This window comes from Paramisgurnus dabryanus, chromosome 1, assembly GCF_030506205.2.
Source record: "Paramisgurnus dabryanus chromosome 1, PD_genome_1.1, whole genome shotgun sequence".
In the NCBI taxonomy this organism is placed as follows: Eukaryota; Metazoa; Chordata; class Actinopteri; order Cypriniformes; family Cobitidae; genus Paramisgurnus; species Paramisgurnus dabryanus.
The window spans coordinates 50,114,166-50,135,523 of record NC_133337.1 but is presented as its reverse complement, the minus strand read 5'-3'; the positions used below and the strand labels follow the sequence as shown (position 1 = coordinate 50,135,523).

General features: G+C 37.6%; 1 protein-coding gene across 2 annotated transcripts in view; it reads right to left on the bottom strand.

Moving 5' to 3' along the window:
* atrnl1b (attractin-like 1b) overlaps positions 1–21,358 on the bottom strand; it is a 116,120-nt gene that overhangs the window by 55,787 nt on the left and 38,975 nt on the right. For both annotated transcript variants that reach the window (XM_065262926.2, XM_065262927.2), the window contains 5 exons: positions 20,205–20,298; positions 14,032–14,084; positions 10,874–10,968; positions 10,497–10,575; positions 7,465–7,622 (listed from right to left, as the gene is read on the bottom strand). In XM_065262926.2, the coding sequence (XP_065118998.2) occupies positions 7,465–7,622; positions 10,497–10,575; positions 10,874–10,968; positions 14,032–14,084; positions 20,205–20,298 (479 nt within the window). The remainder of the gene's footprint in view (positions 1–7,464; positions 7,623–10,496; positions 10,576–10,873; positions 10,969–14,031; positions 14,085–20,204; positions 20,299–21,358) is intronic.

The following is a 21,358-nucleotide window of genomic DNA, read 5'->3' as shown; positions in this document are numbered from 1 at the left end:
ATCATATGCATCACTTTACCTTTTACTTGGCCCCTTTAATTGTTAGATGGAGGCTGTTCATGGTTACCCGAGCCCAAAACCTTTAGGGAAATTACATACATGCCAACTGTTTGCCTGCCGGCTTGTGGTCTACATTGGACCTGTATGTTCAGGTGTAACCTATCTTAGATCAGAGGGTAATGACACTGGGGGATACACAGTTAATCCCTTTTGTACATGTTGAAATGGGCTTGATATGTACACAAAAGGCTAAAAGCAAGCTTTAAAATGACCAATAGTCTGGATTATATTTCCATTTACTGACAGAGACAGTAAGAATATACATCAGCAGCCCAATAGCACATTCAGATCAAGTTACATTTAAAAAATGTAGTATATTACTACATTATATAAAATATCAAATGAAAAACAAGTTATTTTCTTAAAACAAGCTTTACTTTTTACATTTTTATTGCATGATTTATTCCAAAGTCAGTTATGAAGTATATTTAAAATATAAAGTTTTCACAGTTGTCCTAGCAGAGTCCCAAAGTCTTTTGTTTTAAAATCTAAAACTTTTGTTAAATCATGTTTGGCTTAAAAAGTCAAATGTGGTAAGCACACAGTTGACAGTACCCATTGAGTTCCATAGTATGTGTTTTTTCTACTATATAAATCAGTGGGTACTGCCAACTGTGTGCTTAACATTATTTATCAAAATATCTTCATTTTTTAGAATAAAGAACTTATACAGGTTTGCAACAACATGAGACCGAGCAAATTTTGACTGAATTTTTCGGTGAACTATCCTTTAAAAATACAAGCTACTCCATTTACCATTTTGCTACTGCAATATCATTTTTAAGTGTCCAAACACTTTTTGGGGCCACTGTATGTTTGTGTTGCTTATGTCTTAAACTTAAATATGATTTATCCATTTATTTTATATAAATATTAGACATAACTTTATACTAAAATGAAGCCAAACTTCAAATCACAAGTTGCCTCTATAAAACATTTTGGGTTCAGTAGAGAATTGCAGGGCCATTAACTCAGCACACTTTTACAAAGTTGTTCAAGTGCATTGCCAGAGAGTAAGCTGTTATGGTCTCCCACAAGGCAAGAAAAATAATAACTTGAACGAACACTCAATAAAAATAAAAGTATTAATGTTATTAATGTACGCATTTGTAAGTCACAGTCATCGAATGACTAATGCATCAATAGCAAAGCTGGACAGGTCATTTGGAAAACCAATTCATTTCATTAGGTTATTGTCATGGGAACACGGCAGAGGCTAAAGACGGTGCTGGAGAAACCTTTAACACTACATTGGGGCTGAACCATTATGCCCACAGAAGGTGGGATGATGGGATTGAAAAGCTGTACAGCCTTACATATGTTCAGTTAAGTCATTGTTTTCCCATGACAATTCACATACTGGGATGGGATCGTGCTGTTCCTTCCCATAGGTGTAAAATTATCATTTTAAATTATTCAAGGGACAGCTATGTGTGCACTACCCCTTTAAAGGAATAGTCAATTTTCTTAAAAGAAAAATCCAGATAATTTACTCACCACCATGTCATCCAAAATGTTGATGTCTTTCTTTGTTCAGTCAAGAAGAAATTATGTTTTTTGAGGAAAACATTGCAGGATTTTTCTCATTTTAATGGACTTTAATAGAGCCCAACATTTAATACTTAACTCAACACCTAACAGTTTTTTTTCAACTGAGTTTCAAAGGACTAAAAACGATCCCAAACGAGGCATAAGGGTCTTATCTAGCTAAACGATTGTCATTTTTTGACAAGAAAAATAAATAAAAATATGCACTTTTAAACCACAACTTCTCGTCTAGATCCAGTCGTGATGCGCCAGCGTGACCCTTACGCAATACGTCATGACGTCAAGAGGTCACAGAGGACGAACGCGAAACTCCGCACCAGTGTTTACAAGCGTCTTGAAAGAGGACCGTTCCTACGTTGTTGTATGTCAACTGATACTAATTAATGTCTTTGTGTCAGTTTATTGTTTACAATGGTCCGCAAATGTGCGTTTTATATATGTAACACGTGACCTCCCTACGTCACTACGCTTTTACGTTAGGTCACGCTGGACCGGACCTAGACGAAAAGTTGTGGTTTAAAAGTGCATATTTTTTATTTTTCTTGTCAAAAATGACAATCGTTTCGCTAGATAAGACCCTTATGCCTCGTTTGGGATCGTTTAGAGTCCTTTGAAACTCCGTTGAAAAAAACTGTTAAGTGTTGAGTTAAGTATTAAATGTTGGGCTCTATTAAAGTCCATTTAAAATGAGAAAAATCCTGCAATGTTTTCCTCAAAAAACATAATTTCTTCTCGACTGAACAAAGAAAGACATCAACATTTTGGATGACATGGTGGTGAGTAAATTATCTGGATTTTTCTTTTAAGAAAATGGAATATTCCTTTAACACTGTAAACGGTGAGAAAGCTTTTTGTGCTTTCATAATAATTCACTCACACCTTTTATGACCATCAGTAAAGTATAATAACTACTATTAGATAAAATACTTATGTAAAACTGGCATAAAAACTGGCTTTAGGTTTTCACGCCCAGAATATTAGTTGTTACCATACATGACCCTTCTAGCATCCAACCTGCTACTACCCGAGTAGTTTATACATTTTCTAAGTTAATATTTTTACTTCAATTTTTAGACCACCTGTTTCTTTCAATGAAGTTGTTAGGAGGCATTTTTAATTCTGCTTGTCATAAACAAATAAGTACCGGATAACGTGTACTCCACTGCATCGCTCTCATTGGTAGTCGCTCATCATTTGCATAAAGTTAAACTTTTCTCAACTTTGTAATGTCGCTGGACACACCCACTTCCTGTTACCAACGGTCACTGTCGCTCATGTCTCTGGAAGTAGCCAAGCTTCTATTGAAATTAATTAGATCGGGTGGTCTCAACAGGGCTTTACTCTCTTATACATCATCTAGTTCTCTACTAGACTAGCAAAGTCAAATTAGAGCCTAATTATATTTATTTAGTTAATATTATGCATGTTACATTTCCTACATCTCCTAGTTGAATGAACTTTGAACATAGATATTATTTATAGATATAAATATTTTCATTATTATCATTTATTTGATTGCACATAAATTAATAGGACATTAACTAGCCTGTAATGTTATTGCTCATCTTGAAGTAGAATGAATAATGGCTAACAAGCGAGATCTGCCCAGGATTGTCAAGATCATTTTTCTAATGAACATTTCATAAAAATAAAGAAAAAATACTATTAAGATCTACGTACCTTTAATGGAGAGTCTATGTGCAAACTGAAGTTTTCAGATTATTTGTTCACTAAACCATAGCATAACCTCACATGACAGAAGCATGTAGGCAAGGACAAACAGGAACATTAATAGTAGAATAGTTGGATTGTTTATTTTCTCTATCGAATGTGTTATTATTAATAATATTTAAAAGTTGAGAAATACAAAATCTGTAAATTTTTGCAGTTTATGTGTAAAACGTTAGCCTAAAAGTGTCGACTGGCCTCGACTTGACCCAGCAATCAGACAGCGAGACAGTTAAGCAGCAGTAATGTTTTGTCAGACTGGGTTTCCAGCGCAACAAGAGCACTTTACTTCATATGCAATATCTGATGTTTTTAGAGGGGTTGGGGGTCCTCGAATGTGTATGTTGGAGCTTGCATCCGCATTCCCAATTTCCCCGGTTAGCTAATAAATGCCGATCGCACTCTCTGATCATAAACAGCGTGCACACCGTGTCATGGGGGCGCGTTTGATTTAATGATGCATCGGCATGGTAAATAAGTGACTCTGCTTTTGGGAAATCTAATACGAAACTATTACTGCTTGAACTCGTCTCAACCGAGATGAAGGTCTGAGGAGCGCACGTAAATAAATGAACCTTATCAGAGGAACTCATCTCATATATGATAGAAGAACAGAGAAATGAATGCAGATCAATATTAGGTGGTGTTCTCGCAGTCGGAGATAGTCTCATCATAAATGATGCGCGATATCGGAGCGTCTCGGTGCACAGCTGGCGAACGGTAATGAACGGCAGAAAGGTTGAGAGGATTTGTGCTGGTTATCTTTATAAACCTTATGGATATCGACCAGATGAAATCCTTTATTGTGGTGGATTTTTTTTATAAATAGCTGCAGTAGTCATTGAAAATCTGTTTTAAAATGAACCCTCTAAAGAGCTGCAATGAGTGTTTATCATATTCGGTGCAATATTTTTTATTACCAGAATTGAACACTATTGCATTTTTATTTAGAGACTGGCCATTTAAAAGAAAGCCATTTAGGAGACATGGGAATACATTACCCAGTGCATACTTTTACCTGAGTGCAAGATAAAACTGATAACTGGTTATACTGCACCATACATACAATACTGGAAGCTGGAAGTAATTAATATTTGTGTGCAGTATTATTGCATTCATTTTTCAAGGTTGTTTCAGCTACTGTGCATGTGCACAGGTTTGCAAGCGCCTCATGCAACTCTTGATTCTTTTAACAGAAAGGCATGGACGTCCGTTGCCAGAGGGTCCATATTGAGCATTGCATTGTCCCTCAATCATAGCATTAGGAGTGCTCAGTCATATTTTATACAATTCTTTGGCCAGCCCTAATCACAGAATTTAGCCGTCATGCTCATTATAAGGTAACGGTTAGGTTGTTGTACACATAATGGTATACCTCACTGAAGTATTTTGTTAAGACCCCAGTCACAGCTAAAGTGTAAGATCACAGTGCCAGACTGCATCTTCGTCTGATCTACCGAGCTGAAGATCTACCCCTTCCACCACACGGCCCTATAATTCGGGCCATCCATACACCCATAATGCTACTGACATAACACACTGTTGATGTCACCAAGCCTCAGGCAGCCTTCAGAGGACAGAAAGGCAAAGACTGTCAGGGTGCATGAGCCTCTACTGCAGTCAGTTCCTCGAGGCTTCAGTGTGAACCTTGAGTCTCAACAGTCCCATAACGCTACAGTGATTTTGGTCCTGCGACTTCTAGTCAGGCGCGACTTGTATTAATTTTGAAATATATGAACCAAAAGACATCATTACCGTCTACAGCCGCGAGAGTCGGCTAAATGCTGCTGCTGTATTTATGTCATTCAATGAATTCAGTGATGTGGAATGATGAGCCTGGGAACTTGATGCGTGTAGGCTTGTTCTGTTCATTTATCCTATTCAGCCTTTCAGGTATATTCTGTATGCTATATTATTGTGTAAATAACTGATAATGTTACAATAATATGCGGACATCTATTCAGCCTGCTGTTCTGTGCTTTTGTTTAGTTGAATAACTTTGGCTTGGATTTTGTGAAATAATATTCTAAATAAATGCGACGTGTAGTCCATTGCAACTTATATATGTTTTTTCCATAGACTGTAAAAAAAGATGGACGTAGTGTCCGTGATGTCACCCATTGGTTTCTGAAAATCGTTTTTGAAGCTTAAAGTAGGCTTGCCTGCCGTCGCCATCTTGGCAGGCGTTATCGTGTATCACTCGCGGATATCTGAAAATGGGTAAAGAGTCGGGACGTGGGTGAAGCTGAGGTGTCTGGTTGCTGAAACCACGCCCACCTAGCTTGACTCTAGTGACCGCAGTGGCTGTTCACCTCTCACTCAAGTGGCCACGCCCTTCATTATGCAGAACAAATTATTTTCTACTTTAAAGTTGGTATTTTTAACATGGAGGTCTATGGGAATTGACTCCCTTTTGGAGCCAGTCTCTAGTGGCCAGTCGTTGAAATTTCAGTTTAAGTCACTTCCGTATTCAATTAAGTCAATTCCACTTCATCAGAGAGATCGGAAGGTTGCCCCTCACTTTTTACGTCTCGATGACGCATTTTTGATTGATACAACATATACTCCGGAGCAACTTATAGTCCGGAAAATATGTTATGTACATTCATTTGACGGGCAACCTCATTCTATTTTTGCGGTGGTTCAATACTCCAAACAATTTGTTTTTTTATTTAAATGATAAATTAAATTAACTTCTGACAGTTATATACAGGGTTTCTGCAGGGTTTAGTCAGTCAAATTTAAGACTTTTTAAGACCTTTTTATGACCATTATGATTTAAATTTATGACCTACATGAATAACGAAAAATAACATAAAAATAAAATAAAAAATAAAGACTTTTGAAAGGAATTTTACTTGCTGCAGACCTTTTACAGCAACTTTATGCTTTTCTGACTTAAGGGCATGCGAACGTAAGGCTTTTATGCCTAAAATAGACAGCTCAGCGCCTTCTTACACAGTGCGCAATAGGCTTGATACCGATTGTTTGATACGGGCTTGAGCCAACTACTAAACACACCGTCTTCGAGCCATAGCTCGTTAAAATGTACACTTTCCCATTGTGATAGACTTGGAGATTTCAGTTAAACTAAGCTGACTCTCGAGAGTTCGGAGTTCGCGCGGGACCGCGGATTTCTGAAGAAGTTCCGACAAGTCTGTTTGCTGCACTGCCGCATGGACCTTTTAGTCCTGGAACGCTGTGATTATCCCACCCAGATTCCTCAGACAGAACTACAACAGGCAAAACGAGTGAATGCCGCCGCCAGCGCATTTTTGTTGGGAAAGGCAACAATGAATGAACGAGTATATAAATTTAAGACGTGGCTAATGTAATTTATGACCTTGTATGGAAAATCTGGATGTTTTTATGACTTTTTATGGCCTAAAATTTTCATTATTAAATTTAAGACGTTTTATGACTTTTTATGACTCCGCGGAAACCCTGTATATAAAGCCAGCTTGTGGTAGCATAAGACCCTGAATTAAATTATTTAACATAATGAAGACAGCAGAGACATGACTTTAATGACTATAGTTACATCTGTCTTAAATAGATGCAGACAAATAGAGGCTTCATCTCATTGAGCTGGTATTTTTCTCTTTATTCTAAAACTAAACTACCTGTGCAATCGTACGCCTACCTCTCCTTGTGTTTGATTGCAAGCAATAATGACCGCAAACATTTTTCATTATAAGAGCGATGCACTGCAGCGCAAATTCAACAAATATTTTTCCATGATAGATAGCGTCAATCTGCACATTACTCCAGGCCTGTCATTTCACGTCTGTCGTCAAGGCATCTGGCAACATAACACATTGCCACTTAGGGGCTGATTCAATTTTATGGATCATAAGAAGCCAACTTGTCCAAGTGCATAACTGAATAATTGATTTCCACATCATCGCACAGTGGATCTTTCTAGAAACATTTGTTTTTGAGAATTTTAAAAATATTACAGTCAGTCACATACATTTTTGACACAGGAGATGGATCTTCCCTTAAGATGTTTCTTCTTTTGACTAACACACGCAAAACTGCTTTATTACAAGTGATACAAGTGAACAGTATCTCCTGTGTAAAAGATGAAGTAAAAAGTAAAAGATGATCTCATCATAATGTATTTACCTGTATTTTGATTGGCCATGAGAAGTTGCTAACATATACGTAGAACGTGATGTTGGGGTTGCTGTGGAAACTGAATTTCTCACAAGAGAAACTATCTCTGTACTCTTTGATGTTGTTTTTGGACACAATGGGAATCTCTTCCCCGGAGATAGTTCCAGCTGGAAAACAGAATGTGACAAATTAAGTGGATACAAATGATTTTCCCAAAAAAGTTTATGATTAATCCAGGACTAAATCAAATTAGGCTATTTACAGTAAGTTGTTTTTACAAACATACCTAGTGTGGAACTTGAGACAAAACAATGACACTTGATATATGTTAAGACCAGTGCCAGATTATTTGTTAAGGCAGCTCAAACATTTTGCATTTTAGTCTGGGATAAGGATAAGCTCTGCGGGAATCCGCCGCATACACAGAAAGAAAGAATGGCATTTTATCATTGAAACTTTATTGTAATCCTACATTATTCATGCACAATTGTAAGACAATATAAATTTTGTTAATTATTATTTTCTTCAATTGTTATTTACGGGGTTCCCACACCTTACTTAACTTCAAATTCAATGACCTTTCAATGACTTTCCAGGTCCCATGCCCTCAAATTCAAGGACTACATTTTTCAAGTGAGAGCAAGGTTACAATGTGTTATCTTTTAAGATACATTGTTACAGTTCCCTTTCGAGGGAACCCGCACTGCGTCACTGCGGTGACACTTTGGGGACGCCTCCAAGGTTAAGTGCGTCTGAATGTGTATATCTAATTCAACCAATGGTGAGGCTTAACGACAAAGACACAGGAGGCAGGAAGTATATCGCTATCTAAAATATTGCCAAAGACGGCATGGCAAGGATGCAGGAAGAATGGCAAGGTAGACACAGCGCCTTGTTCCCTTCTCAGGGAACAACAGTTACATACGTAACCTGAGACGTTTTCATTTGTCCAACATTTTTGCATGTGTGCTTAAAGTCTAGAATTTTTATGATTATCTTACACTACACAGGGAATAATATGGATTTTTTCCAGAAAACTTCTGCATAAAATAGATTCAGCACTTTCAATGACCTGTATCTAAGTATGTATATTTTCAAAAACTTCCCAGGGCCTTGAATTTTTCCCCCAGATTCACATACCATCAAAGATTTAAAGGACGTGTGGGAACCCTGTATTTTCAACAAAACATAATCCCTAAAGTCCTGTTGTCTGCCTAAACTCATTTGCATGCTAAAAATCTAGTGAATGACACCTAATTTTTCCGATCTATTATGAAATGCACTAGCAATCTACAATGTACACCACAAACAAACATGCTTACAAACACACACTTGTATAGCTGTTTGATGAAGTGTTGAGAAAATGAGTTTTAAATCAACTACTAAGCACAAGAATTTCATTTTCTTTTCCAAATATATTGGAAACATAAAACCATAAATGTAAAAAATGAAAAGTGAGGGAACTAAAAAGCAGCTTTTGTCCTATTTTATCAGAACACTTTAAAGTCCTCCACTAAAACACTCAAGTCTCATCAATCGTCATTCCAAACCACTACTATGAAACAAAGCCCTCAAAATGACACCCCAAATGCTGCTACGTGGCAATGTTTATCTTAATTGAAATCGTTCAAGAAGCCTCGGTCCCAGAATTCACAGCTGCGCACTAGACTATTGTAAGAAGCCCATCTCAGGGGAGAGTGCTTTTAAAAAGAAAGACACCACTCCAAATATTAATTGAAGGGAGCAGGGAGGTCGAGGAGGAGGGGCGAACTGCTAAAGAGGAGCAAGAGTGTCAAAGTCAAATAAAAAAATTGGATGGTGACTGTCATTTAAGCAAGGAAAGAATAATGGTGACGTGATGTCTTTGAGTGACTATCATAAAATACAAAATCAAACAGGTATGCATTATCATCTACATATGTTAACCTGGACCACAAAGTGGTCATAAGTCACACCTGGTCATAAGTCGCACAAGTATATTTGTAACATTACAATTCCTACCATAATTTTCAAAAAATGTATTTATTATTATTTATTCATTTAGCTGATGCTTTTTTATATTCGCATTAGTAATGTGTGTTGCTAAGGACTTCATTTAAAAAACTTTAAAGTCGATATCTTAATTTCTTAATATTGAAATTATTTATATTTTAAAAAAAAACTGACCTTTATGACTGGTTTTGTGGTCCAAGGTTACATATTACAGGGTTCCCACACCTTACTTAACTTCAAATTCAAGGACCTTTCAAGGACTTTCCAGGTCCAATACCCTCAAAGTCAAGGACTAAATGTGGGGACACATTTCAAGTGAAAGCAAGGTTACATCGTGTTACCTTTTAAGATACATTGCTACAGTTCCCTTTCGAGGGAACTTGCGCTGCGTCACTGCGGTGACTCTTTGGGGACGTCTCCAAGGGTAAGTGCGTCTGAATGTGTATATCAAATTCAACCAATGGTGAGGCTTAACGACAAAGACAGGGTGACGAGGGAGCCAGGAAATATATCGCTATCTGAAATATTGCCAAAGACGGCGTTACAGGGACACAGGAAGTATGGCAAGGGAGACGCAGCGTCTTCTTCCCCTTTCAGGGAACAACAGTTACATACGTAACCAGAGACGTTTTCATGTGTCAAACACAACTATGCAAAAAAACTTTTGGTATAAATCAACATTCTCATACAGAAGATATAAGCATTTAAAGCAAACAGTTTAGCACGTGTTCTTAAAAAGTCTAGAATTTCTATGATATTATCCTACACTACACAGGGAATAATATGGATTTTTTTCCCAGAAAAATTCTTGCATAAAATAGATTCAAGCACTTTTAATGACCTGTACCTATGTATCTATAATTTCAAAAACTTCCCAGGGCCTTGATTTTTTCCCCCAGATTCACACATTTTTTAGGATTTCAAGGACCCGTGGGAACCCTGATATTAGAACCAAGGTGATATTATGTGTGAAGTATGCCCATACCAGTATGACAAATATGCTAGCTTGTTAAACAACACAGGCAATTACTATAAAAAGTTACTATTACCTGTTGATCCAACAGACCAAGTGATGTTCAGATTGAAATTGTTGGATGCATTGATGGACATGTCCAAGTTTTTGCTGGTCTATAAAACGAAAGAACCAAATAGCAAAATAGATTACTGGAAAAAGACTGTTTGCTGTATGGTTTCTATACTATGACAATGTACAGTAAATCTACTCCAAACACATTACTATGCAAAATATGACAATTTAATGTTAAAGAAATAGTGTGTAATGTCACTTTTTGTCAAGCTCTGACAAACGACAGGTTAATGAAATGTATGCTAGCTGACCACTAAACATAAATCTCTCGAACAATCGTAAAAAGCTAGTGAAGCCCTTTAACTGCTTCTGTTCTCAGATCAGTAGACGGCTACTGACCTGTTCAGGAGTGGCCATGAAGTTAATGGCAGTGTAGTGCTGGTCATCTTCTTGAAGCAGACTGAAGGTGAACTGGTAATCAATCAGCAGGTTATCTGTTCAGAACAAAACCTTATCGTTAATCACACTTTTAGATAACATTTTATATGATAATGAACCCCATCATGAATTTCATAGCAAGTAAAAATGTTTATTCAAAGTAATAGTTTATGCAAAACAAAATTCTGTTCCGTTTACGATACACACCCGTATGTTGCTCCTGTATGTTCTTATTTAGTGGAACACGAAAGATTGTTTAGCTATGATACGTTTAGCAGAATGTTACAGACTGACGTCCTCAGTCACCATTTATTTTTGATGTATGAATAAAGATGCACTAAAATAACAAAAAACAAAAAGCAATGTCTGTCCCTAACATTCTGTCATTTGACTTTGGTAAGGAAATAATGATATCATTTTATTTTGGGGTGACCCTCATGAATCATAATGAGTTTTGAACATTCACTCCTTCGGTAAGAGAGATACTTTAAGGAGCTATACATCATCAACCTTTTAAATTGACTAAATGAATACCTGCCTTCCTGAGTGTGTCATTGCTTTAATAAGCATACACTGTGATTAAGCTCAATTTTTAAGACGTCTCCGAGTTCTTGAGGTCTCTGCTTCTCTTAGGTGCATAAAAACCCAGTGACCTTAAAGGGATAGTTCACAGAAAAATGAAAATTCTGTCATAATTTATTCACCCACAAGTTGTTACGAACCTTTATACATTTCTTTGTTCTGCTGAACACAAATTAAGATATATTTTTTCAAAACAGATATGGGGCACCATTCACTTCCATGGTATTATTTTCTTTTACTATAAAAGTCAATGGTGCCCCAGATGAGCTTGACTTCTTCATTTGTGTTTGTCAAAACAAATTAACTTATACAGGTTTGGAAAAACTTAAGGGTGAGCAAATGATGACCGAATTTTAATTTCTGGGTGAACTATGCCTTTAACCACAACCATGGAAAAAGGAACCAAAGTTTATGATGTGCTGACATAAAACAGTGAACTCCTGAATAAAGCACAGCAGTTTACTTTAGTGCAGAAATGTGATTCTGTTTCAAGGACTCTGCATCCCTTTAATGTGTCATTTTGGGCCAAAAGATATATTTGTATTATTTTCTTAACTCATGGACTGTTAAATGGCTGAACATTGCCAGAGGCGTCATCCAGAGAACAGCTGTCTGAATCATATGGCATTGTAAACATCTCTTTTATTCCCCATCAATCCAAAATGTTTTTATAAGCATTTAGTGAATTCAGATAGGACATGCATTACAGTTGTGCTCATTCCCTGCATTTATGCCTGAAATATCATGTAGCGTTCGGACACATTGACAGAATAACCTAATCCATTAATAACTAAAAATTAAGGATGACGTTGGTTCCCCCGACCCCTTCTAGAAGAAAAGCTTTCACTTTAAAAATTAGTTTTAAAGGCATTCGCACTGACATTAGGAAACCTAAATTGTCGACCATATGGCTTTTGAACCATTGAGGTGAAATATGCTGGATTTCTTCAGAAATGCAAAAGCATGGAAATGAATCTCTGAGTTTTTACACATCAGATAAATCTGAGAGATGTCAGCCACAAAGCAGATTAGGAAAACATGAACTATGACAAACAACTTGTTGCAAGACAGCAGCTTGTCATCCTTCACGCAATCATCTAGTTGTGCTTCGTGATGTTGTTGTGCACACTTTTTATGACTAAATCGCAAACTAGGAAAGACAAAAAATATGGTGGTTGGAAATATGTGGGCAACAGGACGTATCTGTTCAGCAGAAGGAGTTAAACGTAGGCAAAGCATTTTTTTAGCTGCTGCTTACCTCACCCTATATTTCAGCTTTGCACGATGTTTTATTTTGCTATTCAAGCAGATTAATAAACTATATGAACTTTTTGAATCCCATTGCATTAAATACATTCTGAAAATGTAATATACATAATATCACTAAGCTTTGCTCTCTCATGAGGTGAACTAGACATCAAATGTCAGATGAAACCAGTCTGAGTAACTTGCAGGACCAAGACTTGCCTGAATCTCTTACTGAATCTGGAGGTCTGTTAAAAAAAAGGGTGAGCCGTGTAACACTGACAGATCGCAGCGAGTGTGCCGGCTAAAGATACCCCCGGAAACAAACGAGTCAGACCTTGCGTGTGTGAGAGAAAAGATCTCACGCTGCCTACTGGAACCGGGTCCGCCAAACTTCCGTTCCCATGTCTTTAATAAGCTGGGATCACTCACTTATTCACTCTGACAGGGCTTGACACCATCACCAGTATTATATCACTGCCTGCAGCCCACTCCAGCCCAACAGGACACTTTACTAGAGAAAATACGGGGATGTGTAATTGGACCGGAAGCCTGTGAGCGTAAGCTCTCTATCTAATAGATGCAGAGGGAGTGGATGGAAATTGATTGATAAATTGAAACCTTTATTTAATGCTGATTGATGATGGGAATAATGCTGGCAGGTTTTGCAAACGGAGTGAAATTTGATGTCCTAAATGCTACTGACTGCGTTTAGAACTCTCAGACTCCACATTGCCTTCTGAGAGCAATAGCAAAATGAAATGCGCACAAGCAGAAAGGGAAATACTGGCTTTATTCGATAAACAGCAACACTGCCCCCTAGTGATGAAGCCACATTCACAATGCACAGCCATGATTTTACTGCGCATCTTCTACTTTATATGCCTCTGTAACACTGGGTATATATATTTTAAACGTACATATATACTGTCAGCAGATTCTAATCATGTTTACATTCTTACACATCTACACTGTGCATTCACACACTCATGCATACTTGCATTAGTATACTGTACTTTTTTGGGTGCTAGAGGATTCACTAGAGGAGTAGGAATTTTATTATATAGTGCATGCTATTTAGTGCATTGTATAGTCTTTGCTGTACATATGACTCTTGAATCTTGAAGATGAAGTCTTATCAGAGCATCTCATCCATGACTTTTTTCTAGTAGTCTTGTTGTGGTTGAGACTATAGCATCTGTGCTCCAAGTCTCAATCCTCTAAATGGTAGACCAATGGCAAATTAATTTTTAAGGTACAACAGGATTGCTATAAGGTCAGAGCATACTCACAGTAACAGGTTCCTCTGAGCGGGTTGCCAAGGTAACGGTTTTCTGAATCGCATCTGCAGAGAGAAAAAATAATTTAGATGAAACACATCAGTAATGATTCAATGCAATGCCATCTGATGCATGGGCCTGATAATGCACCTGTCACAACATCATTTATTGAACATTATTGAACTAATAAAGAGAACATGAAACATGACAAGGGTAACAGACTTAAACTTTAAGTTGATTAATGTCGACTAGTGTGTCTAGATTTGTAAATCCCTCTATTAGAAAAAAATATTGCTAAACTTTACATTATATATTATGCAAAAACCTGTTACATATTGTATCAGTGATGTTACATCTTCATTACAAATCCCGGGAAAGCACTATATGTTTGCCATGTGAATGTTTGGTATGTGTGTGGCGCCCTGCAGCATTTTTGTCCTTTTTCACACATAGGCAGATTATGTAATTCAGCCCAGTTGTCGGGTTTCTTTAGTTTCACTGCTTCATTAGAGAACGCCAGGAGACGGCTCTAAGCTTCCTTTACCTCAATTCAAACACACTGAACAATTACCAGTGCGCTGCCGGCCCCAACTCTCCACCGGCCTATAAGTAGATTACAAATCCTGCAGCTCTTCTGAGCCTAAACTGACGGTCCAATTACGCTCAGCGTAACGCTCAAATCACTTCTCCCATTCTTTTCCTCCGCAACAATCTTGCCGCTTAGTTTATACAGTTCGTGTAGTGGGAATTCACTTTCAATTCACTTCATTGTCCTGTAAACGCATCTAAAGTGCAAATGTGATTAATCATTAAGTCTTAAAATTAGCAGCAGTTATGCAATAGTTGAAGCAAAATAGGCTCTGGTTTCATTACTTTAGAGCAGTGGTATCCAACATGGTGCCCGCACAGAGTCTGTGAGGTATCCGCCAAAGCACCTCCATTTTAATATTACACATTTTTTATATTAGCTTGGCTTCTTTTATGTATGTTAACATTTTAAACAATATTAAAACATTATTTTACAATAAAATAAAATCAACAAGTAAAACAAAAAAGTTTTGAGTAGACTATATAAAAAAATAGCCTCCAGATTGTTTTATCCATTGTGGTAGCCCTTGCTCACAAAAAGGTTGGAGACTCCTATTTTAGAGCTTACACAACACTCCAAAGCTCATGTGCATTAATGAATGCACAAAATAAACAGACATCCATATTGCATGATTAAGCTAAAAAAAAGGTAAAAAACTAGTTTTCCAATTCACTAACCCAAAAGCTACCTTTTAAAGGTGCCAAAGAATGCATTAAAATAATATGTTAAATTATTCTCTGATATCTACATAAAATGTATGAAACTTTATTAAAGGGGGGGTTTAATGGTATTTCAAGCATTCTGACTTATTAACACAGTTATAGAGTTGTTTCCTCATGCTAAACGTAGGCAAAGTGTCAAAAATGCAGTTGGGCGTGTTTCAGAGTATTTCTGTGCCGAATGCACTTCGCCATGTGTTTGATGCGGTGGATTTTCATGACGAGTTACACGTGGTAAGTTAGACTTCTGTCTTATGTTGGAAATAGGCGCGTGTATATTATATAAATGACACGAACATGTAGTGAATCATAAGTTAAAACAGTGTTGTATAGTGTTGCATGACTCGTACTCGCTCCTCCCGTGTTATAACTCCTCCTTCTTCATTTTTTCGTACGTTATCGGAAAGATTCGGTAAAGCTAATCTTTCTTTTATAAATCTGATTAAACTAAAGACTCTTCAGAGATATAAAGGATGTCATACTACTCCATAGGTACTCCAGATTAATATCAGAAATGCAGAAACAGCGTGTGTTACGTGAGCTTTAAGTGCAAAGATTATCCAGAAATGTTTTTTAAAACCCTAAGATTTGCCCTTAGAATGAAATGGTCTATTATTGCCCTATTTAAAGGTGTCATGGATAATAATGTTGAGTTCTGCTCTTATTTGCTGTTTCACAGCGAGGCTCATGTCAGTAGATCACATTTGTAAACAGACCTTATATGTTTGAGCCTGTTTCAGATGAAGATACAGATTTTGAGGAACATCCAGTTGTTTGGAGTTTGGAAATGGACATTTCTGAGTGGTAAGTTTGTTTGTGTTTTTTCAGTATGGACCTGCAAAACTTAACTGTAACGTAGATAGTAGAACTTTAGCCTAAACGCTAGCATATAGCATTAACTAGCATATATGACAAAATGTGCTCTATAGAACAGTTTGTCCATTTATGGCTACTGTAGAAACATGGCAAAATTTCATCCTCCATGTAAGGTGACCCGCGGGGAATGTGGATAAAACGTTAGCATATAGCATTAACTAGCATATAGCAGTAACTCAGCAGTCAAAACTTCACAAATGTAACGCCACAGTCGGTGTTATGTTGAGATTGGCCTGTTTTTCAGCGGTTTTGCATGCACAAGGTTTACATAAGAAGTAGGAAACAATCGCGTTTGAGGCCCACAATATGTCACTAACATGTACAGAACTCTTATTATTCATCTTTGCCTCGGTAAATACAGTTTTACATTCTACAGCACCTTTAAAGGAATAGTTAACACCAAAATAAAAATTCTGGTCATCATTTACTCACACTTTTTTGTTACAAACCTGTATAAATGTCTTTGTTCTGATGAACACGGAAGAAGATATTTTGAGGAATGTTTGTAACCAAATTGTTTGTGAGCCCCATTCACTTCCATAGCAGGAAAAATAAGTACTATGAAAGTGAATGGGGCTCATGAACGGTTTAATTACGAACATTCCTCAAAATAACTTCATTTGTGTTCATCAGAACAAAGAAATGTATACGAGTTTGTAACATCATGAGAGTGAGTAAAGATCACAACCTTTTTATTTTTTGGTTAACTATCCCCTTTAAACTTCAACATCTTTAGTTAAATATACACACCCTTCCATCTCATACTGTAAATATCATTGTCCTTAGCTCGAAAAACCAAACTTTATCATAGCGAGCCTGAGCATTCATATTTTTCTCATAAATATGAGAGGACAAGGTAGAGTAGATTTTTACCACAGTACAAAGGACACAGGACAAACTAACCCACAGGCATTTTAAAACCTCTGAATATCAGTTCTCTAGCCTTCCAGATGACATTTTAAATATGACTATTCTCTCCCTCAAGAGAGAGCACAATGTACTCGGTGAGGGCGTTGAAACATAATGCACTCTTACTCTCAGTATCTTAAATTAATCTCCAGCGAGAGCACACCTACATGCGGTGCATGCTTTAAAACACTCGCTCAGTGTTTGTTGTAGTGCCAATAATTTTATCCCCATTTGGTCACACCAGGAGTACCACAACATACAACAACAAATGATGATGGACGCTACATTAATCACACATGCTTTTTCTTTCAATTCTATTAATTGCGGTTCTTTAATCACATGTCTTGTTTAAGAAAGTAGAGGAAAACTTTGAATTGCTCTTCCAAAACACACAACATCGGCTCGCTGAAGTGGGGGGCGGTGAGCGGTTACATGAGGTCTTTAATCAACCATTTTGAGGGTGATAATATTTGTGCTTGACAAAAATGGGCACAGCGCTTCATTACAGACCTCGTTATGTTGGGCGGGTAATGGCACGTGTCCGCCTAAGTAATGAGAGAGAACGGAGTGAGAAATAGAGAGAATTTAAAGAGAGGAATAAACAGGAAGTGGAAAGCAGGCATTTTTACGGCTGCACTCATTTGTCCTTGTGATGAAGACACGCTTGAATACGTCATCAACAGTACTGATTTGGGCCAACTAGGTTACACACAATTAAAAACAAGTAAATGGGTATGGATAGGCGCGCACACACAGGAAGAACTATAAACTTCCTGGAAATGTGTGTTTGTTTGGCTATAGTCTGAACTCATTTTTTTTTGTCAGAAAAATTAATGCATTAAATAAAATATTTTTATTATAGGAAGGGATAAGGTGTAGGTTAAGTATTTAGTTATTGTAATGTTAGGGTTAGTTTATGACATGTCCTCATTTAGACCTTGAGTAAATGTGTGCACACCAAACACCCCCTAAGAGTAAAACACAGAAGGACATTTTCACACTAAAGGTGATGATGACAAACATAATTAATTTGATGTCAGAGTTTGGTTTACATAAGGACAAAAACAAAACTTGGTGATAAAGGGTTAGTTCACCCATAAATGAAAATAATATCATTAATGACTCACCCTCATGTCGTTCCAAACTCGAAAGACCTCCATTCACCTTCGAAACACAGTTTCAGATGTTTTATATTTAGTCCGAGAGCTTGTTGACGCTTCATTGAAAATCTACAAACGGTATACTGTCCATGTCCAGAAAGGTAGTAAAAACATCATCAAAGTAGTCCATATGACATCAGTGGTCAGTTAGAATGTGTTGAAGCATTGAAAATACATTTTGGTGCAAAAAAAAAGATTACGACTTTATTCAGCATGGTCTTCTCTTCCGGTTCTGTTGTGAACTGCGTGCACGAGACTGAAGTCACATGACTGCAGTGATGCGGCTGGCGCGTTATCCTCAGATATGTTTGCAAAGTGTTTTTTTTCCAAACTTACAGTGTAGGTCTCCCTCAGACTGTAAACGAAGCTCGGGTGCACAAATAAAAAAACAAAGCTGAGGCGCACCGAATAACACGTCAGCCGCGTCGTACGTCAGCCCCGTCACTGCAGTCACGTGACTTCAGTCTCGTGCATGGCGGTTCACAACAGAACCGAAAGAGAAGACAATGCTGAATAAAGTCATAATTTTTGTTCTTTTTGGACCAAAATATATTTTCGATGCTTCAACACATTCTAACTGACCCACTGATGTCACATTGACTACTTTGATGATGTTTTTATTACCTTTCTGGACATGGACAGTATATCGTATATAGATTTTCAATGAAGGGTCAGAAAGCTTTCGGACTAAATCTAAAACAACTGTGTTCCAAAGATGAACGGAGGTCTTAGAGTTAAGAATGACATGAGGGTTTTTGGGTGAACTATTCTCTATTCTCTCCACTGTGTAGATTTTTACCAGCATCTAGTGGTAAGATTGTGAATTGCAACCAACGAGTCACCCCTCCCTTTCGAAATGCATGGAGAAGCTACAGTAGCCACCACGGGACAAACACGTCATCGTTTGAGACAAGGTAGTGACAAAATGTGCTCTATAAAACAGTTTGTCCATTTAGGGATACTGTATAAACATGGTGGCGCAAATTTGCGACTTCCATGTAAGGAGACCTGCGGCTGATTCTAAGGTAATAAAACAATAAAGTTCATTTTGTAAGGTATTTATACACCACTGATGATATAGTTATGTATATTACATTGCATTTCTCAATCAAGAGATCCTTTCAAAAGTTACACAATGTACCTTTAACAAAGAGGGAACATGATAACTTTTAAATTTGATTTTTTTTTTGCTTAAAACTGCTATAACAATGCTAGTAAACAGCATTCTTTCAGCACCACTAAATACAGCATGAATAAAGAATCAGTAAGGACAGAAGTCACAGCTTTCTTTTCGCTGCAATGCAGAGATCCATTAAGACCATCCATGATCTGCACATGTCTTTACATCCCAGAGTTAAACGTCAGCCCGGAACAAAGCATTTGTTATCCAGCGTGCTCCCAACAGCACACAATTAAAAGATGCTCAGATCCTCTCTGTTGCCTTGAATACAAAAACCGAAGCTGCTCACCGGCTTCTCTGTTTTTATGTCTGAAGAATCTGAGTGGGAAATTCAGCTCACGCCCACATCCCCTAAATAAGCATGACTGCTCGACCCACTCTTTAGAAATTCTGCATATACACACAACAATGCAGGGAGAGAGAGGCACTTGAGTTTCATTATTCTCAAAGAGGAACAATCTCTCATAGTCACAAACACACGCCGGCAACCTCCCACACCTCACCTTCACCTCCATTAGTGCTACAGAAGTACCCACGAATAAAGCACATACGATGCGCTGGATCAGCACTGTGTGACATCAAAGGTCAACTTTAGCTGAGTATGTAAGGACATAGTGTTAGGCTGAATGGACAAACACATATACTGCGTGTGTGTATTGGGGGTTATAGATAAAGTATGACAATATTATTTCTAAATAACTTCATCTGGATTACTTAATTTAGTTATGTGTGCATAAAGCAGCGATACTTACAGCTGGCACTGATCGCCTTTGATACCCTTGGTGGTGCAAAAGCATTTGCCTGTCAGCACCTGGCACACGTTGGCATGGCCATTACATTTACAGGCTACAGGAAACGGAGAGAGAGAGATAGAGAGACACATGTTAAATATTTAGTTCAAGACAGTTGGACACATTGCACTTGGGACACGGCTTAATCTTTAATTTAGTTTACATTATATCTTGATCTTTGAGCTCTGTAGTTTATCTCAAGCAACTCAGAGACACAACATGATATGAAATATCACAAATGAATACAAATGGCAAATCCTGACTCAACTCAAATTCAAATCAGTCTGTGCTGGCCTAGATGATCAGTTTGATCTAATCTTTAGTACAAACAAGCTGGCAAACAGATAAACTGAGATGTGGTATCTGTATTTTAACATTGTGTTCTCTCTGTGCTCTTAGAGAAGTTTGGCTGAATTACTTGAAGTAAGTACATCAGGTTCCAGTACCCAGGCCAAGATGCATTAATGATGTAAGGCAAAATAATAAATTTAAAAACCTTAAACAGAGGTCAACATACAAAAGGAATGGAAAATTCATAAAAAAAATTTTGCCTTTAAAACTTTTAACTAGCAACGGCGGAGCAATGCAATCAAATTTAAAGGAAGTTTAATGATTTCCGGCGACACAAGCGACAGCGACCATTGGCGACCGGAAGTGGGCAGGTACAGCTACGCAACAAAGTTAAAAACATTTCCACTTAATGCAGATGATGAGCAAATTTTGTGTGCGACAACCAATTAGTTTGAAGCAATGGAGTTCACGTCACCCATCTTTTCGTCATTTAACTAAAACTTTTAAACGTGGTTGAAAACGCCTTCAGCCGAGGGCTTTGATAGCTGTGATACTTGAGCTGTGAGCCGGTTGGTTGTTGTGATACTTGTCCCGCCCCTCCTCCACAGTGATTGGACGCGCGTGTGAGAACTGATATTGACGAGCGGAGCTCTTCGCCCAAAGTTGAATCTCTTTCAACTATCGGCGCTAGTGGAAAAACCGCCAAGCGCCGGCTTTCAGCGTGGAAAAAAACACTATCTGCTGGCTTATTCGAAAAACGTAGAGCTCCCATTGGAAAAAATTGAAAACATCCGCTGGCCGCAGGCATAAAACCTTTGGTGTGC